At 34.2% G+C, this 24,521-nt stretch overlaps 1 protein-coding gene across 1 annotated transcript in view; it reads right to left on the reverse strand.

Annotated features, from left to right (window-relative positions):
* The window catches only part of Csrnp3 (cysteine-serine-rich nuclear protein 3), a 185,102-nt gene that overhangs the window by 150,467 nt on the left and 10,114 nt on the right, over window positions 1–24,521 (reverse strand). Inside the window, exon 2 of the mRNA XM_005393293.1 lies at window positions 1,810–1,897. Within this exon, the coding sequence (XP_005393350.1) occupies window positions 1,810–1,822 (13 nt within the window). The 5' untranslated portion in view covers window positions 1,823–1,897. The remainder of the gene's footprint in view (window positions 1–1,809; window positions 1,898–24,521) is intronic.

The following is a 24,521-nucleotide window of genomic DNA, read 5'->3' on the forward strand; positions in this document are numbered from 1 at the left end:
AAAAACTTTTGTGAGAAACAGAGTGCTATAAAACTCCACTTGAGTGGACTGGACTCTTTCTCTCTTCCAAATCTCTTTACTCACCTAGGTACGCTATTCTTAACATGTTTGGGAAGTTTTCTGCCATTATTTCTTTTTTTTTTTTTTTTTTTGGTACTGAGAATCAAAATCAGGACACTGCACTTGCCAGGCAGATGCCTGTGCTGCTGAGCTATATCACTGGCCCCATTTGAACATTTTTGAACCCACAAGCCTTTCTAGGTAATTGGGGAAATGACTCAGTTCTCTGGTGAACATGATAAAGAACCTGAATATATTGAATTTTGAAAAAGGAAGGAAGCAGTGCTACCTTTGTTGTTTTCATAAATATTTAACTGTGCAACTATTTTCCACAATATTAAATTTGCAACTGTGGCAAAAAGTCTTCTCTTTCTCAAAATCTTTTATTACTTAGTTGGGCTATAGTTGAAGAGTCACTTTTTTACTAAAAAAAAAAAAAAATCAGTTGTAGATTGTAATGGACAAACATCATCAGTATCAACTCAGTTTTCTAGGCTAATAAAAACCATAGTGTGAAAATATGAATAACCCACAAGTAATTTCCTTTGATATTTAGAATTCATTACACTTTTTTTTTTTTTTTTTTTTGGTATGGGGAATTGAACTCAGGACCTTGCACTTGCCAGGCAGGAGCTTATGCCGCTGAACTATATCCCTGACCCTCATTAAAGGTTTTTATATTATGTGTGGTTTGAGTTAATAATAAAATTATTTGGGGGATAGCATATTTGCTCGGCAATTTTTGACAACAAAGACCATATCTTGCTGGTTTTGAAGTGACTGAAATTAGCCCATGCCTTGCATATAATCAGTTCTAAATAAATAAATAAATCTTTGGACATATAATTAAAAAACTGTAGAGACTGAAGATAAGCCAACAAAGTAAAATTAAGATATCACCAATTATTTACCATTAAAAATTATGAATATATAACATTGGGTGGTGTGAAGGACTCAGAAATCATCCAATTTCTCAATTTGTCCTCTGGGAGGAATCATTTTAATCAATGTCATTATCATAATATCTAAATTGGTATTTAGATTGTTATAATATCCTATTTATAATGGGTAGGCTTATTTTTCTTTTCCAGTTTTATAAATAGAAACAATTTAGAAAAGATCCTCGATATCTTCTTCATTTGAATACCTGGTCATTTTCTGGAGGTCATATTTTCCAAGTATGAGACTATTTCTCTGTACTTAGGAAAGTCAGAGAATGAGTTTCAAGGAATTTTAGGATTATTCATCAGCTATCCTGCTAACCTTTATGTGTATAAGTGTATATATGGTAGCTAAACATGCAAAACAAATAAAAATTTCATTAAGTAAGTTTACATACTTGAACAAATGAGAGAGATGACATATTTATTTTATGTTAATAGTGCTACCATTAAAAAAGAATATTGTAAAAAAACCAGTGATTTTTATTATAACAATATTTTCTTTTAACTATACCTAGGGGAAATAAATAGTTCAGCTCTTGTATAAATCAATTTTTTTTTTTTGTTTTTTTGGTGGTACTGGGAATTGAACTCATAACCTCATTCTTGCAGGGCAGGCTCTGTGCCACTGAGCTATAGCCCCAGCCCTAAATCAGTTTTTAAAGATTGAATGTATTTAGTTGAAAGCATGCATTTTAAGTGAGAATGTTTTCTCATTATCCAATTATGCATTAGCAATAATAACTTGGAACATTTATAATTCATGTTTGTAAAAAGCGTGAGCATAGTAAATATAAGAACTGCTAACCTTGAGATCTCATGAAGTCCAGTATTTTCCTGAAGACTCTATACTTCTGAAAACATTTTTTTTGGTTTGTTAATATCTCATTTTTTTCCTAAAAAAAAGAGAGATATGTTTCAGTATTACAAAGGTTATATTTTCAAAGAATAAAGGTACAAACATAAATATTATATGAGAAAAAGATCAATAGAAATCTTGGAATGTAAGAAAAGCAATGAGTATGCAAATAGTTACCAACATTGTACATGTTTTAATGAAGAAAAACTCCTAAAGAACATAGCAAATTTTGAATAAGTTACACACTTTACTTATTTTTCTGTTTTTCAATATTCACTTAAGAATTTCACAACTATTCTTAGGGAGAAGTTAAAGATATATCCATTGAATGAATTTATATCACAACAGGTTTAAGCAATTTCTAATCCTCAGAATATTCATATATTCAAGGAATATAAAGATCCAATAAAATCAACCAAAATTATATGGGTTTTGATAGTTAATAATATAAGAACTGAAATTTTTGATTTGCTTAAGAAAAACTAATTCTAAAATCAAAAGTTTACATATTCAGGTTTTAAAATAACTTTGACTTTTAGAAAAATGAAAAATTCTTTAAAACAGATATGCACTGGAAAATCTTATTTATTAAAATTATAATACCATAATTTGAAATGATTAGTGTAACAATTTGAAGAGATTATGGAGCGGTGACGATGTGCTTTTTGCTTACCCATACGAAAATCACTTTTCCTGGATTGTTAATGAATTTTCCACTCTCATATGTTAAGATAAATATTATGTCCGTATTAAATATAAAGCTCTCCCTGAAAATGAAGTGGAGAATTTTCTGAATTACAGTTTATTAACTGTGTCTGAATAGTGGGCAGAACTTAACAATCACTAGTGAAAGCCAATGGCAATAGCTAATGTAGGGAGGGCACAAATGTGTTACCTGGTTGGAGAAATAACCTGAACAGGTAACTTACACTGTTCAGCTGAACAAACATAAAATGTCAAAACATTTAAGAAAATAATTGTCTGAGGGACCTCTTCCTTTCTTTAAAGTTTTTGAATATCTGCACAGATTTGGTAGAATAAAGATTTGACACAAACTAGAATATCTGCAATAGAATAGCACAGAACTATCAAGTTCTAGCTAAGGCTACAGAGCTACAGAGCTCACAGACACTGTTGAGTCCAGTTTGGGTCTGAGGAATGCCATATTTACCAGAATCTAAGTCTTCTCAGAAAGATTAATTCAAAGTTGAATTTTAAATAATTTAAAATATTTTAAAGAATATTTCACGCTTAAAGACCACTAAAGAAATAACTTGAATCAGACTTCCTGATTTTGAGGAATTAGTTAATTTTGAGGAATAGTTCAAAATATAACTTTTGTGTGTTTTCCTTGCTAAAGACCAGTATCCTAAAATTGCAATCCAAACAATCAAAATCTATTAGCAAGCGAGCACACTAACAGATGTCTCTTGAACGTCCCCATTAAGTAGACTTTCAAAAATCACGTATAACCAAAATAAACTAAGGAAAAAAATCAGATAGTGAGTTTAATATGTTTATAAATGTCATTCACAATTTCAACTCAGTTTTTCTTTTTAATGCAAATGCATTCTATATTATCTAACAATGATTTTAACTTGTAGAAGTAACATTTAAAATTCTGTCCTACAAATCAAATAAGTTGCAGCTATAGTTGTTGTACTTTAGAAATGAGAAAACTGCTATTTGACTCAAGCTGTCTGTTTTACAAATAAGAAATTTATCTATTTTATAGTTCTGACATGTAGCTACATTTAAAAGCAGAAGCTAAATATTTTTGTCCAACAATTATTAAGACATAAATAAAAAATATAATTGTATTTTAGAACCAAATAAGTTAAAAAAAAAACAAAACTATTTTGCTAGGAAAGTGTTACATTGAGAAAAGCAAACTGTGATTTTCATCAACTATCAAAACCAGCATAATGGCTGATATTACTGGTTTTTGTGTGTCTTAAACATATGAATCTTTTGGAGATTAGAAGTTACTTAAAGTTATTGTGATATCGATTAATAAAATGAGTATATTCTTAGCTTTTCCAATAAAATATTGAGAAATCTAGTGATCTAAATCGATACACTTGTCAATAATATATCATTTAGACAGGGGCAAATGTCTCTTTAGCTATGGGGAAACAAGACTCAAATCTCCATTTGTGGGAAAGTCAAGAAGTATATGAAAATAAATTCTATAGATAGAATAGGCCCTGAGGCCAGTGAAACCCAAAAAGGGAATCTGCCACAAAAGAGTCCAAACCAAGAAGCTATGCTCAGTGCAGAGGTCTCAGTACTGAGGGTCTGGGCACAGTATTAGTCCCGTGCGTGATGCACAGTAGATGATGCGGAAAACCAGTCCATCTCCTGTACTTTGTCCAGGGAAAGGTGACCTGGGACCCTGCCTGGGCAAGACTAAGGTCATGCATGAGCACACTTCACAGTACCAATAAACTTAACTTAAAAAAGATTTCCAAGATAAACTTGAGGCCTTTATAGGTAAATGGTCACAACTAGAGACCATACTCATAAGTGAAATAAATCAGACCTGCATGTGCAAGCACCACATTGTTTCACTAGTGTAAAACCTGAAAGAGTTAATTTAAACTAGGAGGTATGATAGACATTGTGAAATGATAGGAAAGTACTCAAGGGTAAAGGGCAACAGGGATGTGGGAAAAGAGAAGGGAAAGAAGGAGAAATTTTGTATGTATGTATATGCAGGACAGTTAACACAGTTGTTCTACTGTCTTCTATTTCTTTGCTGAAAGAAACTGCCAATGAGTCCTTGGTTGATCAGTATTGCATGTCTCTATCTGTTTTCATGAGAAACCACTTTGAAGATATCAATATGTAATACAAGAAGCATTGTTAATTTCCTGCCACTTTGTTTGTAACTCTGCAATATTGATTCTATTTATAATTATTATTTAAACAAAACTATCTCTCCAATTTTGTACCTTCACACAATCCTGGAGTACAACTAGCAAAATATATGCAGTCTTTAATCTATCACTTATTTAACCACAAAAATGAATTTCCATTTTTTCAAATCTGTCTGTAGTATAAAAAGCAGTATTGCCTGACAGGTGTCTAAAATGATAGCATTATTCATGATAGTTCAATAAAATGGAAAGAGTTATACAAAATTGATGCTAGAACTTTTATAGAAGAAGTAGTCATCATGAGATTCTTCTGTTTGATCATGGGTTCTAAAAAGTGTACAAACAACTCTCTAAAATCTGTTTAGGTAATTCTCTATGCTAAGGCGTAGGAAGACATGACAATTACTGGGAATGTGCAAGAATTATGAGACAACCTAGCAGGCAATTTGAGTAAACATCTAAAAACCTAAAAAGTTAATGATTCCCCCAGAAAAACATAAATTAGAAAGAATGGTCCCTGAAGAGGTTCACAACAGACTAAACAAATCACACCGAAGGGATGGAAAACAATGCGTTTCAAGTTTGATCACTGCAGTGAGCAAGTAGGACTGGTGAGGTAGAAGGAAGCCTTAGAGAACCTCCATAATAAAGGTCTTGACATTGTTTAAATCCTGTTCTTCAACAACAAAACAGTTTCTTGACCTCTACACATTTTTACTTTCCCCAGTGATGGCCATACTTACCAACACGGAGCTTGTTATTCCACCTGTCTTTCCTTTGCACGTACTCTGACCTCCAAGGTCTTGCTCACTCTCTTCTTCAAGCTAATGTGACAGAAAGCTCTTAGCTAAACCCAACTTTCCACTCAGCCAAACCTGCACCTAGAAGCTGTGTAGATGACTGACTAGAGAGAGTATAGGATATGGTGTTACTGGCATAGCTGTTAGTATGTGAACACACACTTCAAGTGCATTCCTAGTAGCGCCTGGCAGTTTATCCAGCTCCCTTTTGGCATCCACATTTCCCCTCTCTGATATCACTTAGAAGGGTCCATTTGCCTACTGAACTCTCTCATATTTCTGCTCACCTTCTTAGTCTTACTTTATGATGTTATAAGAAAATTGAAAAAATTACAATTTAATTTTCTGCAGTTGTTACCACCATGTCCTCTACATCAGGTATTTGTACCTGTAGTGTTTGCCTTCAGTTCTATTATAACAGACATTTCTTTTCTTACCTAAAGTCAATCCTTCCTCTGAAGACATATATTCCATTTCTTCCCACTAACCTTCTTTTATTATTTGTTATACCTGCCCTCTCCCACTTCATTTTTTGATTTTACTGGATTGGTCCCATTTGTACATGAATGTTATAAGGCTTCCCATCATTAAAAAATGTTTTCTCTTGCACGAGCTTCCTAGCATTATCACCCTATTTCTCTGCTTCAATTTATAGCAAAACTTTTCAAAGGAGGACAATCTTCATTCCTCAGCTGCAATTCTATATTGAACTCATCCAAATTAGGCTTCATTTCCCCAGCTCCACTGAAATAACACTTAACAGGGTCAGCAGTGAATTTGCATATCACCAAACCTAATGGTAAATTCTTGGTTCTTCCTTAGGCTTTCAACAGTTTGACTCAGATCCATAATTTTCCATTTCTTGAACTATTTCATCACTTGGCTTCAAAGATATCACACCCTCCTGTCTCCTTCATTGCCCCTTCTCAGCCCCTTTTCATTATTCAACCCATCCTTGCTGAACCAAAATTCTTTATGGATAAAGTTCTGAGACATCCTGACTTTTCTTAGAAACTCAGAATCAATCTCATGTCTTCAAAGAGAACCATTTACTGATAAATCCAAAATTTAGATCTTTATACTGAAACTCTTCTCTGAGTTTTAGAATCATATTCAATCCATGCTCTGTTCGGTAGCTCCATCTGAATGGCTAATAAGCTCTTCTAATTCATGTGTTCAGAAATAAAAAGAAAAGAAGCAAGCAAAGAAAGAAGGAGAGAAACACACAATTAAAGAGATAGAGACAGAGGCAGAGACAGAGGGATAGTTTTCTATTGTTCCATTTCAGGAAATGGCATCTTTTACCCACCTTTTCATATTAAAAACAGCTTCTTACACAAAGGTTTGATTCTAGCACTTGGGCAGAGGAAATATAGGCTGAACCTGAAATGTGTAGTTCAGAAAGTATGGAAAGAGAAAAAATCTTCAAGAGTCAACACAAGGTAGACACAAGAGCCGATGCAAAAGAGCTCCTAATGGTCAAAGTCTATGTTAAAATAGAGTAATGACTGAGCAAATAAATAATCTACTTAGGACTGTACAAGGAAAGGATATTCAAATAAAGGCAGAGTGGTACATGGCAGAGGGCTACAGCTTTCTTTTAAAGGATATTCAAATAACATGCATAGACATTCATGTTTTCAACAACTGGAGTCTGACTTCCATGCTCCACCTTGAAGGCAGGCTGGATCTAGTGAGTAGTTCAAACAAAAATTAGAGTATGAAAAAATATAAAACAGGAGTGTTACAGTGGAGAAAACTAAAGAAACAGCTCAAATATTTGATGAATATTAAGATCACCAGTTATTCATCCTGCTGATGTCATACATTCCTTGATATGCCCTAGTAAGAACATTTTTATTTCTGTACTATTTCCCCAAAACCCATGCTTTTAGTCTAATCCCATGAAAAAAATCAGAGGAAGCTAAAATTAAAAAACACTCAACACAAACTGTCTCTTCTAAAAGTCATTATGAAAAATCAAAGATGGGGGAATTGTCACAAGTAGAGGAGACTAAAGAGGCATGAGGACAAAATTCAACTGGCACCCTCGATGGGGTCCTAGATCACAAAGAAGACTTTCATGAACTGTGAGATCTGAAGACTTTGGTAGTGGTACTGTGGCAGTAACAATTTCCCACTTTGCGGAGTGAAGCATGATCCCGTAAGAGGACAACACTGGGGAAATCTGGGGGCAGTATTCATGGGGATTCTCCATCTCACTTGTTCAATTTTTCTATAAAATTAAAGTTATTCTAACATAAAGAGTTTATTTTAAAATCCTAAGACTCATTCAAATTCAAAATTTTCTCATACCCCACAGCCAAATAATCGGCGTCTCCTGTCAGTGCTGCCTTCACGATGCAGCTTGAGTCCGCCCACCCGTCACCATTTGCATTGTTGCCACACTGGTCCACTTCCTGCATTTTCATTTCTACTACTTGACAACAGCCTTCCACACTCCCTTCACTGACTCCCCAGGGCCTATTCACACAAATGTCAAGCTCTCTCCTCATAGATTTGTCCTTACCTCTCTCTAGAAGCCTCTAACCACCCTATATATCGCATGGCCTGCACCCTCACTTCCTTAATCCTCTCCCAAAAGTGTTTCTTTCAACAGGCTCTGATTCTTTTTTTTTCTGGAACCCGGCATCAAACTCAGGACCTCAGTCTCTGATTCTTATTTAACCATAGCCACCCCTCTCTCTCTATTTCTTAACTCTGTATTTGTTTTCTTCACAGAAAATCTGCCATTATATTATTTACTTGTTTATTTTCTATCTTCACTACTAAAGCAACTATGATGGGGGCAGAGACTTTGTCTTGTTGAGTAAATGAACAATATGTCTTGTGACTTTTGGGAAAGAAAGGGTAATTGTATTCAAACCTGGTAAAAAGTATGTTTCATAAGCTGTTTGAAAAGTAATATACCAATATCTACTAGGTCAGTACTCTAATTCTTAGGATTCTACCACATAAAAGTCAAGCACCACTATACAAAGACAATTTATAAAATGCACTAAAGCCTGTTCACAGTAACAAAAATAACTTGGAAAGAAATGAGCACTCTCAGGAGAAGGATTGAATGTAACAGTCCACACCTAGAAATATGATTTAGTTACTGAAAGAGTGGAATAAATTATAAGTAAAATCTTTGGGGATTTCTATAAAGTGCTATCCAGTGGGAAAAATAAGGTGCAGAAAATATACATATATTTATATATTATATATTTATATTAAAGTGACTCATTTTACAAGATACGTTTATGTGAATGTTATGGTTTGTGTCTGGGTGTCCCCGCAAAGCCTCATGCGACCATGGGGCAGGCTTTTAGAGTTTGATTGATTATGGGTGTGAGAGCTACACCTGCCCTGGGATGGATAGTTTGCATATGTAAGGGAGAAAAAGAGGGTGCTTCTGGCCATTTCCTCCCTTGTGTGTGTTTGTTGCTTTGCTGTGTTCTGTCGCCATGAGCTGTAGCCCTCTGCCATGTACCACTCTGCCTTATAATCTGCCAAGTACAGACTGAAACCCCCACAAACTGTAAGCAAAATAAACCTTTCCTTCCTTAATTTTGGGCATCAGGTATTTTGTCCCAGCAACAAGAGAAAAGTAACCAAGACAGTGAATAGGTTATATGTTTACATTATATTAAAAATATAAAAACCAGATTTCAGGAAGTCTTGCTCATAGGTTATAGGTGTGGATGAATGAGAGAAGAGAAGAAACAAAAAGTCAAGATAAAATAAGGCCCACAAGAAAAAGAAAAAAAAAACACTAAGTTCTGTGAAAGAAAGATACATGTGCCTTTGCATGAAATGTCTGTGTGCTTGTGTGAAAGAGGATTGTTCAAGCCCATCATCTTTAAGGTCAAAAATGAACATTGGCCTAACAATTTTTTCAAGTAGAAATATGCTTTTAAACATTACATTGATTGCAGGATTTCTTAATCTCATGAAGAATGCACAAAATTGCTGCTAAAATTGATCTGATTCCCAGGAAATGCATAAATTTTTACAGATGGTCCTAGGAGTAAAGCTAAATTGAAGACTATGTTAGCCAGTGTACTTTCATGCTGAGCTGCAGAAATAAAGATGAAAATAAAAAAAGAAAAAGTGATGCCCACTGAAACAACAACAACAACAAAAAAAAAACGCAGAGATCTTCACAGTGTTTCTTAGCTCAACTTGTAGTTAATTAAGCAGACTATCTGAATTGTTATGATGAACATCGTCCCTGATGGAAAATTCAGTGACTGCCCTGCGTGTTCTGAATGCCCAAAGAAGGTCCTGGCAGACTGCTAAAGCTTCCCTGACAATTTTCCCTCTCTTAAAACAGGGCTGGGGATACAGCTCAGTGGCACAGCACGTGCCTGGCAAGCACGAGATTCTCAGTTCAGTTCCTGGTACCAAAAAAAAAAGGACACAAATCCCAGACATTATAATAAGAAAATGTCCTTATCTTCTCTACCACAGTAAGGTGTAAGAAATATCTCAAATAGTCCAATGTATAAAATGCCCAGCACCTAATAAGTATCTAATAAATGTTTACAAGCTTTCTTTACACTTTAAACTGGCAGAATCAGGGTATATATAATCACATAATTAGTCTGACCTCAAATTGGTATGTTTGTACAGTATGGAGCACTTGCCAATGTCAAGTATAATATGTAAAGAGGGATCCAATGTGGGTATCATGAGAAAATTTCATTACAGAAGCCTATTTGGATGTCATTATAATACTTTACAGTAAGGTAACTTTACAATAAGGTGAATACTCAAAGAACACTGAGTGAAGACCTTTAAAGACGTCATTAGAGTGCTCGCGTTGGCAGCACATATACTAAAATTGGAAAGATATCATTACAGAAATGCAGATTAAATGCAGTTTAAGAAAAAAACATTAGCGGCATGATAATGTCATAGAAGGTACTTAGCTCTAGAGTGGAAAAATTCAGGCTGATATCTTTTTCTTATTTCTTACCTGTGACTTTGAACAAGTTAACATCAATTTTCTTACCTGCCAAATGGATGTATGAGTTAGTATTTTACACTCTGTAGAAAAAAGTTAGGCATCTAGATACATGTGACTCACAACAGATTCTTAAAATACTATTAGATGACCTTTAAACAAAAAGGATAGACTATAATAGGATATTAACAAATTTAAATCCAATTGATGTATTTCTACTATTCATTTACAGATGAATTTATGGTATAGTTCTATTTTTAAAATATTTGCTTTAGATCTTTTTCATGATTATTAAGGATAGGATCAAAATGAATTGTTATTAGGGGACTCACTAGTATTGGTGATCCAACATGTTTTCTTTTCACCTGCTTTTCATCTTGTACCATATTTAGGTCCCTTCCTTACTACATAGAGTGGGGAAATGAATTAGAGAGAGCCAATCAAAGGACTCCATCCCTTGGGCAAAGTGATTGGTGCAGTGAACTAATCATGCTAAAGTTATCAGTCAGGGTCCACTTCAGAAAATGTAGTCTCTGCCAGGTAGTCAAATGGAAGGAATTTCATAAAGGGAGCGGAGCTACTTACAAGGTTACGAAACAGCTGAGATGCCAAATAAAACAGAAAAAAAGGGGGCGGGGAGCCTCAACGTGGTTAACAACGGTAAAAAGATGCTCCACCCCTCAGGCTACAGGCCCAAGCTAGGAGGCATAAACATAGCAGTTGCCTGTCTGGTGGCAGCCAGATCCCCGGGGAAATTGCTGCATAGGAGCTGTGAATCACAATAACGTGACCAAAGAGCATGGCGGGGTCTATGGAGGAAACGCAGCACATACAGCATGGCTGAGCCAGTGAGGATATTCTGGTGTATTCTTCCCCCTACCCCGGTTTACCTGTCTCACCCAGTGCCTCCTAGTTGTTGAACTCACAGGTAAGCTACTAGGCACAGAATTTAGAAAACGCATTTCACAGAACAGCAGAGACTGGATCTGAGCACAGATGAATATATTGTGGACAAACTAGATTAATCCTTAAAATCTGAACTATTGGAGCTAGGAGTGGAAGATAAGCCTTCTTGACTTTAAGAACATAGTTCTAGGAGGATTCATATATCTATAGGCACAGGTCATCTGGGAAACCCATAATTGTATATGCAGTAGGAATACTGATGCATGTAGAGTAGTATATATATATGAGGTCCTCCCACAGTGAAAAGGAAACCAAGTTCTAATGGACAGGGAGAGGACTGAGGTTGCTATTTGAGTCCCAAATCCATTTTGCATGATTTGACCTAGCTTCTGTCAGTCACAGTGAGATGAGCTAAGATACTTCCTTTCTGTTTCAACTGTGTTATATAGGACTTTTCTCACTTGAAATAAAAAGTCACAACTAATATAAGCATGACCATTCATGTTCAATTTTTTTAAAGCTTTGCCAGGATAAATACTAAGCGTTATCACTGAAAGAAAAGAAAGAATGGATTTAATTATGTACTGCCAGTAAAAGAAATTAAATGAACTTGTTCATGTTGGCTGGTCATGGTTGTCCATAGGACTCAATAAGTTCTTATCCTCTTTTTTATCTTAACTAGGCAACTTAAATTTAAAAAATACTGTCCAGAAAGGTAATTTCTCCCAGTCTTTTAAGACAGAAGAGTCATTTGTTTTCTTTGATTCATGTCTGGTGAACAGACTACAAAAAGAAGGCAGATCTATGCCATATAGAGGCTCTCAAATAACAAATTCACCTCAAACAGAAAAGTATCAAACCAAAAATTCACCACAAAAAGAAGAGGGGATCTAAAGTTATTCTGTACCTAGAGAATGGGAGATACTAGATGGAGCAGTACTGTTCTCTCTTACTCTATCTTAACACATGAAGAACAGCATTTTAGAAAATAAAGGGGATGATTTATCATTTAACCCATCAGCAACAAAAGGAAAAGGAGGTCCAATCAGCTGCTGTAGCTATCTGTCCATTTGTTCTGAACACTAATATTTCTATCACATGCTTATGTCACTTTAAGCATTGCCTTTATTTTTCCAGTTAAGTAAAAAGTAAAAACCAGTGCGTTTTGCTTTGTTGGGTAAATATTCATGGAAACATAAAGCTGGTTAGCAGTTTTTGTTTGTTCATTCTGGCTACCTAAAAGTTAAAGTCAGATCTTATCAGTAAATATTTTTGTTTGAAGAGTGAACTGTAAGTCTCAGATTCTTCAAAAACTCCTCTCCATTGAAAGACACACTCTCTCCAGGTCTCTTCCAGGAAATGGAAGTTAAGTTTTCTACAATCTACACAATGAACCAGAGAAAAATTATATTTTTAGCATGATTTTGTGTCTATGAGTCTGAAGTTCTCATTTAGAGTACACATTCTTTAGGCTAAGATACACTTCCCAGTCTGTCTGTAATACATCTTTAATGTGGTCTCTAATAAAAACAGTAGCTTTACTGAACTAAAATTTGCGTGCTATACAATTTACAAATTTAAAATGTACGATTCAGTAGATTTTAGCATATTATCAGAATTGTATAATCATGACTACAATCAAATTTGTATCATTTTTATTACCCAAAAGTAAAACACTCTAACCACTAGCTTTCATCTCCTTATCCCTCCCTGCTAAATCAACACAACCAGAGTTATTCTCTATCATCCCAAATCTTCCTGTTTTGGTAAATATTTTTATTAAAAACAAACTGTGCTCAAAGCAATCATAAAGACCTTAACATGTCCAAAGAAATGAAATCCTGCAAAGGCAGTTCTCACACTTTATTGGAGTGAATCTAGAAACTGACAGCAGCAATACTGTTTTTCTCTTTTTTCTCTATTATCTCTCTTTTAGTTCATACTTTACTTATATGTTAACTTTTTCATTTAAGGGAAACCATGTGCTACTCAAGCCTACATGTCTTATGTACTTAACATTACTGCCTCAAGGTGCATCCCCTTTTCCTACAAATACCTCAAGGTCATCTCTTTATGGGAGAGCAGTACTCCACTGTGTACAGATACCACATTTTCTCCATCTATTCATCTAAGGTGTTTCCAAGATTTAGCTGTCGTGAGTTGCACTGCTATAAAAATGGGTATACCTTATATTTTTATTTTTCTGAGGAATCCCATGCTGATTTTACAGTCCCACCAGCAATGATGAAGACTTCCTTTCGATTTGCAGCCTCCCCTGCCTTTGTTACTGATTGATTTCTTGATGGTTGGTGTGCCCCAATAATCCTCTCATGAACAGAATCTAAACTCATGTGTGATTAATTTATATCCCTTCAGTTGCCAAAGGTACTAAAGGCAAAGACGTGAATTTTAGCATTTAAAAAACTCATTTCAATGGCTGTCAGCACAGATGGGTTAAACTTGATCAGAATCTCAATCTCCTTTTCAGTGGTATTTTTATTTTATTCTAATCAATACTGATGCAGATGAGAGCTCAAGGGCCGCTTGTATTTAATTCAAGAAACTTTCTTCCTCTTGAAGTATTTTAATACACTTATCTGTCATATGACCTAATAGCAGAGTAGTTATTTTTATTTTCTTGAGGAGTTTATAGCATATATGGTATCATGCTGCGTTGGCTAGGGGTGTGGGCTTTGGAGTTTAAACTGGTTTTAAATCCCAAATTTATCACTTTTAATTTGTGTGAATGTAAATTATTATCCTTTTGGTTTTTTAGTTTGCTCATCTGTAACTTCAGAATAATCCCCAACATGATCATCACTTCTATTCACCTCACCTCTCAGGATTATTTATAATGATGCTTCAGAGACATGCAAAAGTTCAACCCAAATCACTATTCTCAGTGTTTCTTGAATAATTTCTATTTTGTCATTGTGTGTGCGTGTGTGTGTGTGTGTGAATTTGAATTGTATTTTGAAATACATTTTGAAGTGCATTTTAAAGTTACACTTTAAAGGTTTCTTAATGCGCATATGTTGCTGGTTCAAGTTTGATTTTTGTATGAGACTAAAGAAATTACTCTAGGATGAAATAGTGTCAAAGACAACAACAGTTTTATGAACTATTTTCAGTTCATCAACAGTAATAGATTAAAATAGGATTATTTATAATGCACAGGTAAATAACTTAATAGCTTTGATTTCATTATTAATTAAAAACTCTTAGTGAAAGGATACCTTTTTAATGTAGGATAAAATATATTATGTGCCAAATTAAAAGGGAATCATTGGGAACATTTTCATTTTTTAAAAAACTAGTAAGCTGAACATAGTGGTGAATATCTATAATCCCAGCACTCTGGAAGGCTGAGGTAGGAGGATCAAGTTCACGCCCAGTATAGGAAATTTAGAAATTTAGCAAGACTCTGCCTCAAAATAAAAAAAAAAAAAATTAAAATGGGCTTGGTATATAGCTCAGGGCCAGGGCCTTGGGTTTCATTCCCAATACTAAATTTAGAAAAAAATGAACAATTTCTAATATTTCTGGACCAGAAAGATAGTATTTTAAAGATGGCAGTATGGTGTATGACCAAAATTAACCTTTAGATTTAATGTAGTTCCAATAAAATAAGAATAGTGTCTTTGGTAATTGAAGAATATTTCAAAATTTAAATAATAATCATGTGAGAATAATTTATGGAATCTTTAAAGGGTAGAGTAGTGTATTAGGCTTCTGGGCAGTAGTAGGTTAGGGAAAACTGGGAACTCCTATGTGAGATGACAAAACAGTACAGGGCCATAAGATAGTGTTGGCTTAGAAAAATTGTCAAGGTCACGAAATGGGAAGAAAACATATGCTGTGTGAGAATGTAGCATAGAACAGAATTACAAATAAACAGAAACGCTGTATTATACAAGGGTGATCTTAGAAAAACTGAAAAATTATCTTTCAGTTTCTGGAATAGTCCAACATAATTTTCAGATAGACTAGATATTTAAGCATATATAGAAATTGTCAGGATAGATAGGAGAAATTATGTGTTTAATTGATTTGTGAATAGAAAAATTCTGCTTAAACATTTCCTAATAACTGAATCTATGGTATATTTGACAGTATAAATATATTTGTATGCAAGCATAGACAGAGTGAAAAGCCAAATGACTAAATAGGAAAGCTATTGCATTTACGTTCATCAAATAACTAACCTTTAATATGATAAAGCAAGGAAAAAGAAAATCATAATCATAATAAAAAACCCTAAGTACGTAATTTATGAAAACATATATACACATACTAAAGACAACTAAATAATACATAAAAAATACCTAGTATTCAGATAAATTCTAGCTAATGCCAATAAAATATCATCGTACTAGTCAATATATTTATATGTGTGTGTTTATAAATGTCCCGCATATGTATAGAGAGAGATAGAGAGACAGAGACAGAAAGACAGAGAAATAGGGAAATAAGGAAATAAAGAAAAAGCACATCAGCTTTGTCAAAGCATTCAGGAAATAGACACTCAAATACTAGAAGTGTCATACAAATTGTTAAACTTTTATGGAGGGCAATTAAAACAAAATGCTTTAAAATATCAACTTGTATGTATTTTTTCTGTGATTTATGTATAAACAGTAATCACATTGATAAAAATTCCAGAAAGCTATCATAACGAATGAACACAAGTCTTGTTAGACTAAAATATATAATAATGAAGAAAAAATATGTAGATAATAAAGTCACCTCTAATTCCACCATGAAGATCAAACTTTCTTTAAAGATTTATTCAATTTCTATAGAAAATAGGTTTTCCTTTTTTGCTTCTTGATCTTATTATATTCATAAATGATACATGAGATTTCACAAAACTGATGAAACAAATACAATTTTGTAAATTCATTTAGTAATGTGAATATATTTTAGTATCAATATATACATTCACTCAATTAGTTTCTTCAGTCACATGACCACTCATTTCCTGGGTTTTCCAGAGATTGTTTAACTAACTACATAGTAATATATTTTATACAATTTTTGCCTTAAAATATTGCAAAAATCATCCGTAAGACTTAAAATATTTTACATAGCCTTTAAAATAAATAAAGAATGTGCACCAGGCATGGTGGCACATGCCTGTAATCCCAGCACTCAGGAGGCTGAGGCAAGAAGAGAGTTTGAGGCCAGCCTGGGCTTCAAAGTGAGCTTAAGACCAGCCTGAACTGCATAGTGAGACAAACATCTCACACTGATAAAAATTCCAGAAAGCTATCATAATGAATGAACACAAGTCTCAAAAAGACAAATAAATAAATAAATAAATAAATAAATAAATAAAATGTGTTATATATATTTTTGTTTTGTAAAAAAGATTCTTGAAATATATATCCAAAACTGTAAATGAATCTGAAATTTGTACTGTTTCCTCCAAGCCAAAATGAAAATTGCCATAGAAACTGCAAATGACAGAAAGTCAGATCTGACATAGCAAAAAAAAAAAAAAAAATCAATGGACAATACTTTTAGGGGATTCATGCAGTAAGACTAACTTTATTGCAAAAATTAACCATGTTTAAATTTTATTGTCATGATTTCTTCCAAACCAATTAAAGATATAATTATTTCTCTGACATTAAGACTTAGATTGTATATGCTTTCAAAAATACAGAAGTAAAAAAATATGGAAGGTGTAAGCATCAATAAATTTCAAGATGAAATACAGGTTTCACTTTTAAACTATCTATTTTATTTTATTAATTTGATATAAAACTATCATATGTACATTTTTCATCTTCTGTATTTCTAAAATTATCATCCATTTATGGTATAAAAATATATAGTAATTTATGCATTTGAGGTTGTTACACAGCACAATTAATAGGACCCGCTACTAAATGAGTCCCACCATTGAAATATCTTTAATCACCACTAGTAGGACCCACTATGGAAATATCTAGTACTTTTAGTACACTGTTTAGTAATCCTTCACCAGCTTTCACAGTGTTTTGGAAATTATTGCCAGTGTTTGGTGGTTTCTTTTCTTGGAGTGGGTCGAGTGGTGTTTATTAAGGTATCCATAAGCACCTAAAAGTGATTTAACAATTAATACATAAATCATCTCCAAAAATTTTATTCAAATTCCTAAAAATGTAAAGTACACAAATCAACCTTTGTTATCATTCCATTGCTACATTTCTGCAATAAGTTAAAAGCAAATGCAACAAACCAAGATTCTATTTCAATTAGAACTCACTGCATATATTTTCCTGCCAGAAAATGAGGTATTATTAAAAGAAAATGCCTTTTTATGTGTTGGTCTTTGTTTAAAAAAGCAAACACTTATCTTCTATAGGATTTCTTATACTTGTTCTTTCTTTATCACATTTAAAAGTTATACTTATAACCTTCAACCAACTCTCAATGGAATTCAGCAAATCTGAGGCTTATGTAAGTATTTTCACTTATGCCAGATCATTGTAACTGAGCATGTAAAACATATGGTACAAAATTCTAAAGCCTTAAAATATTCTGTTTATTCTCAAACACCTCACACAAAAGTAAAAATACATTTTTAATGTACAAACATGTACTTCCCAGAGTGAAAGGGTTGAATATTGTAGCCAATTAAAAAAATCACAACTGGCTTTTCATTTTTAAACACAACCAGGTTTAATCCTTCCCTGCCTTCACATGCACACAAATATACTTCCCCCCAAGCTGTCAGACAGCATCAGAATGCCAGATCTGCACAATGTACATTAAAGTCTTTTGAGAAACACAAGGACATTTGCTTCAAGCACTGATTTCATCACCATCATCATCACAGACAGCAAGGATAAAGCTAGTCAGTCTCTGATATTCAAACCAAGCCAGAGTACTATGGTTCTGTGAAGATGCATAGGAGAATTTTAACCATCTGAATTCTTTGGATCCATTTTTCTTGTAGTTGGGCAATTACTAATTTATCATCTGTAACCACTCTCAGAAGAACCCCAAAGGCAGGATGTGATTCTTTTTAAAGAGGTTTACAAAGTGAAAACGAGATTAATTTGTAAATAAATAATATTGTCAGATGAAAATATTTTATCGCTAATGTGATAAAATATTATATACTATTTATAATAGTATCTTTAGTATTTAATAGCAATTTTAATTCTTATGCTTTTAGTGAAATATGGATACAGTATCAATTCCACCTATAAACATGATGAATAAATAATAGTTGTGGAGATTTTCTACAATGCATTTTAGATCACATGTTAATAAAGCCTTCAAATGAGATGAGAGATGATACAATTAACATCATAGGAATACCTTTATATGTAGTTTTTCATGATGGCTAGGTGAGAGTTAAAACCACAATGACTGGGATTTTTTACATTTATTGTTATAGACACATAAAATTTCATTTGAAATTTAGTTCAATTGTGCTTTTGTGTTTAGAGCCAAATTTAAATATTTTTCAGGCTCTAAACAAATAAATACAAAAGCCAACTCTGTGCCTAGCAAGCAAAATGGAATATAATTACTCCATTCAATCAGAAGCTGTGACTAAGTGAGTCCAATTGAAATGCAAGGTAAATAGGTTTCTGAAGTCTTGAATAATTGAACAAGTAATGCAAGGCCCTGCAGTTCAAGGGATAGAAAGATGTTATTATCATTTTTTTCAGGGGGTCCACGATGCCCATTCGCCCCTCTGGCAAAAGTGAAATGTACAAAGGTGTTTACTTTGAAAGCAAATGAAACAACCCTTGATTTGTTAGCTGTTAAAGATTCATGTTGCATATTTCATCTCACTGACTTTTTACTATAACATTTCCACATTATCACAAGTAGCATTATGTCACCAAGACTAACCAATTTCGTTCATGTAAATGTAAAACAACATGTTCGCTGTAAGATACTTCCATCAATGTCAGTGACATACAAGGAAATTCTCAACAGTCTGCCCTGTCACTTTCTTATAAAAAGGAAAATGAAATGTTCTTTCACACTGAAATATAATTCTCTGTCAACTCTTTCATTTAGCTCATTGAGTTTGTCCATAAACTCATCACTGACACTGCAGTGACATGCTAGCACTTTCACCAGAAACAACTGGAAAAAAAATCCCCCAAAGCCAACAAGAGAAAAGATACCATTTACCTTTACCAAAAAATAGATTCATTCTATTTCTAAGTGCATCTGGCACAAAAGATATAACCATGTGTTTTCTTAATGATGAGGGTCCTTCTACTGCATTTATTAGTCAAGCATACAACTGGACCATCAGCAGCACAGTCTAGTAAAAAGCCAGGGTTCTACTTTAAAGTCCTTTGCCACACACTCCTATTTTGATTCTTTTCAAATCACCCTGGGCCTTCATCTCCACATCTGCAAAGAAAGGGAGTCAACCAAGATATTCTGAAAGGCCCTGTTAGTTCTAACATCCTTTGAACTAAAAGTGATATATGACTGTTGTTTTCATCTTACTCTGTTAAATGCAAAGCATGGGTTTTGTATGTAACATGGGTTTTCCTCTTCAATTTGCCCAACTTCTCAAAATAATTTATTACTACTAATTATTATAAATTAACCTTGTTAGTTTTTTATACAAGTAAACTGAGAGTGCTCACAGCATGAGAAAGTCCTCTCTATGTCACAGTGTCCATCTCTTCCCGTCACAGTGGTGAGGGCCACTGTTTATCCCCGGTCTCAGTCCTGATCATGCATTCAGTTGCATGTTCCTGCATAATGACCCCACTCCTTTACAGAGGAGCATCAGCAAACGTTTCCCTGAAAACCCTGGGAAGTTCACAAAGAAAAGCACTTTAAAAGCACTGCTGGAAAGAAATATCATCACACTTTGCAGCTGCTTAAGTTTTCCCCTCTGATTGCTCTATGTATGCATCTTCTCTATTGACTATAGCAATTACGGTGAAACAAAATGCTTATGACCACGTATCAAAATAGTTACTAAAAAGTAAATATCTTGTCCACTGGAACTTTTACTCTTCCATAGAATTGTTCAGGTGCTCAGAACAACTGCCTGACCTATACTTTTTCAAACTCCCCCAACGCACCAAAACATCACTTTCATCTGGAAAGCATCTTCAGCCACAGTTGTGAGACCTGATGGTGTTTAAGTGAACATTATAGGCACTTTGTGAACTCACAAGCTATAGAAATCAATGGATGTCTTGCATAGAAAAGTCCTGAAATTGATTTTTCTAGGAGAGAACCAACTTGTAACTTTAGGAGAGGCATAGACACCAAGAAGGTGGAATGCATTCTAGAGACTTGGCTGGAAAAAGTACATCACAAAGGTGATAGTACTGGATGAAGTGATAATTCAGAGAAATAGGGTCTTAGACTGATGATGTTTTGTCAAGAGTGGTTGAAAGGAAAAGCAACTGAGAAATGCTAGGAAGCTTTCGCTGTATTCCAGGACTTAGAAAAGGACTTGCCTATGTATATGGAAAAGGAATCATGGGGTGCTTCCGAGGATCATGAATTCAAATATATACTGTTCCTCTTTTAAACATAACAATACCCAGTGGACTCATTCTTTCCAGATTTTAAAAAAATGTCTGAGATCAATCTATTTGCTCAGAAAAAAATTCTATACATCATAAAATGTGCTATACCCTTCTAGGGACTACATACAACAGACAGTAAGATGCAAAAGACCACACTGACGCCCATCGAACGTGCGCTCGCGCACACACACACACACACACACACACACACACACGGTTATAATCACTTAGAAGAGGGTGTGAAAAGGCTATAACCAAATCACAACTAAAACCTACATCTTCCCCAAAATCCACTATTGGACAATAATTTCATGTAACTGAACAACTTATCTTCAAAATAACTATGATTTTCTTATTTTCCTTAAGTTTTTATGTCATCCTCACTTATTTAGAAATTCTATAAGTTCATTTGAAAAGTTCTATGTGCCTTAAGACATAAATAATTCTAAGGCTAAAATCTCTTACAAAATTTTATCTATTTTAGATTTTGAATTCTTCTAAAAGTGATGAAGAATTATTCATGAGTACCAAAGACAATTTTGAATACTTGAGGGAGAAGAAACAAGGATAAAAATGGAATTTTAAGAGTAACAGAGCCACATTGTACAAACTTTAGTGTGAATTTTAAAAGGGTATTTTGTTCAGTTTAAAATCTCCAATGGAAAATGTCCTTGAAAAATTTCAGCATAAAAGTAAAATGAGACGATACAGAGTTCCACTAGACAAGATGGTAGCAACTCTGTGGCATCTCTAATGCTTTTTTAAATTATTATTTTCTTATTCTCTTTAATGCTTGGATCAATCTTCCATTCTTACATCTGGTAATCTGAGCAACTTCGTTGAAGATAACAATATGTAATATAACACCCACTGTTAAATCCTATCATTTTGTTTTGAAACCCTGTATCATTTTTGATGTTCTTGCTTTGTTTTGTTTATGTCTGTGATGTTGGGATTTTGCTAGTGTTTTTTTTTTTTTTTTTTTTTTAACTATTCTCTTTAAAAGAAAAAAAGTAAAAAGATTGTGAAAATACTATCTCTCGAATTATATTCCTTTGTATGCATTAAGTTTTTACCAAACTCATGGAATAAAACTTTCAAGAGAAGTTTCTACCTATCATTTCATTAGAGGTGGGTGAGGCTATGGAATTTCATAGATTCTATTTATTTTGTTTTACACATTAACTATTCTAAAATTCATTTGGAGATCAATCCCTCAATGATTGGGGTGGAATACACAAGGTTATGGGGAAAGATTTACCTGGTCCAAACCTTTACATATATCTCTTACAAGGAATGCAATTTAGAATTATAAATTAGAGCGTATCATACTAAGCTAAATGAGTTGGTTCATATGAATTGCTTAGAAGTCTGCATGTGAAGAAAGTTGCCCTTGCTGTACTGCAGTGCATGAACTTGACTTGAATCTGAGTCTGACATGTGTTCTAACAACAATGAAATTTCAGAGCTTTCAGGGCCAAATTACAGCAACATTCTTTTAAAAACTAAAATCATTTTCTCAGAAATGGGAATGTGGGTTACACTGGTAGAGTGTTAGCTTGGCTTGTGTGAAGCTCTGGATTCAATCTCCAGCAGGGCAAAAAAAAAATCATCTCCACATTTAGGGAGTGAATGTGCTATGCTCAGCACTGCAAATATTCCACAATTTATTGACCAACAGGAGATGCCTGAAAGGGCTCAAGTGATTATATTTCCAAAGAGGACGTATTTCAGAAGGCTGAAGATGCATGTTGAATTATCTCTAGCTGCTCTCTGCTTACTTTTATTGGACTTTATTTGCTCTCTTATGTACTCATGCCATAAATATGAAGAAAAGTATAGGGCTGAGGTCTAATTAATTAAAATGACATTTGCAAATATGTTTGGTGTGGGAGAAGATATAAGCTAGTAGATAAAGCTGAAGTCCCCAAGAATCAACAATACAGTATAATTTAGAGCACAACCCGAAATACTATTTCAGATACTCACTGGTAAAATGATTAGTTCTGGACATACAGACACTATCAACATGCTCCACACTGTCACAGCTAAAAACATCATCAACTAATTCCCGCACAAAAGGGCAGGTTGGAGGGCCATCGACTTCTTCAAACTTTCTCTTTTAAGACTCCACTCATCGCTGCAGCCCTGTCACATGGACCTAGGACAGGAGCAGGAGCGATGGAGCAGTGAAAGAGTTGATCCCTGATTGCATAGTCAAGGTCTTTAAGTCTTTCTAAGGGTAGTAATTTTTTGAAACACACCAACCACACTATGATATCTGCAGAAATTAATCTCCCTATCATCTCAGTAGCACAATCCTACCCTGGTTTATGCTAATTTTCATTTTCATTCTGGCAATGATATCTTTTACGACAAAAATCAAAATTAAGGATGTAGAATAGAATGCAGAAGGAAATACAGTTCAGTGTTTTAAAATGTCAAAACAGGAGTTAGATACATTTATTTGATTTGTTCTGGTAAATCGTCTACTGTCATTGACAAGGGCAGAGTTCAGGACAAAATAGATCACTCACTTGAATACTGTCATACCCAGAGCATACTGATTAGGGTATGTCTATCTTGCTGGGGATTTCTTTTTTTTCTCAGGTACAAAGACATCTACTTTCCTGGGGCTCGTTGTCCATCAAAAATCAAATTGGTTGCTAGGAAAGGCTCTACCTTCAGAATTTAGATGCCTTATCATGTTTCTAGTCAATTCAGCAGAGCTATAGGGAATACTCCAGTCCTATGCCAAGAAGCTTGGCTGAATAGATTTCATACATAGTAAGCTCTAGTCCCTGAATCTTTTGCTGGATAAGACATTAATTTAAGCCTCTTCGCTCCCTGCATCAATATGATCAGTAAAAGTCAGTCAAACGTAGCCTGATGCACTTTTAAAAAAAAACTTTGTTAGTGTCAAGTGAGATGAATCATTGAACTCTGAGAGTAAAAATTTTTTTCACAGCTCCACAGAAACAGCAAACGGTATCAGGGATTGCAAAAACACAAATCCTTGCAGTGGCAAGAAACCTTTGTGAGTAAATAAGGTCAGAGGTTATAAATTCTGAAGTTCTCTTAGTCTTTTTGTTTGTCTATTATTTATGACAAAGATACCAAGAATACATTTAAATTATAATATATGCACAGTAATAAATGACCTCATATCAAGGAGATAGTACGCGGCACTATCAAGGAGGCAGTACATAGTATGAACTGCGGCGAGTGGGAAAATGCACATCCAGGGCAAAGACTGGGGTGGCTTCAGAGGTCATTTTGGCTCCATCCCCTCCCAGTTAAATTCCTCTGAATCAGACAATCCCCCATATGTATTCAGAACTGTCTTTTATAGCATTAAGTTTCATATTCCTCATCCTTCCTTTCTTTATTAAATTTGCTTTCAAATTTAAAGCAGCAATTTTGTATTATGTTATAATTTAAACCCTGACTGGTTTACAAGATAGACACAACCCATCCCTTGTCAAATGATCCAGTCTTGGCAAAAGCCACGTACTCCAAGAAGGATTCTGGAACTTCCAAAGAACTCTCCAGAATTCTGATCTATAGCAATTCAAGGAGGCTTGTC

This window comes from Chinchilla lanigera, unplaced genomic scaffold (assembly GCF_000276665.1).
Source record: "Chinchilla lanigera isolate Chin_1 unplaced genomic scaffold, ChiLan1.0 scaffold00048, whole genome shotgun sequence".
Taxonomy (NCBI): domain Eukaryota; kingdom Metazoa; phylum Chordata; class Mammalia; order Rodentia; family Chinchillidae; genus Chinchilla; species Chinchilla lanigera.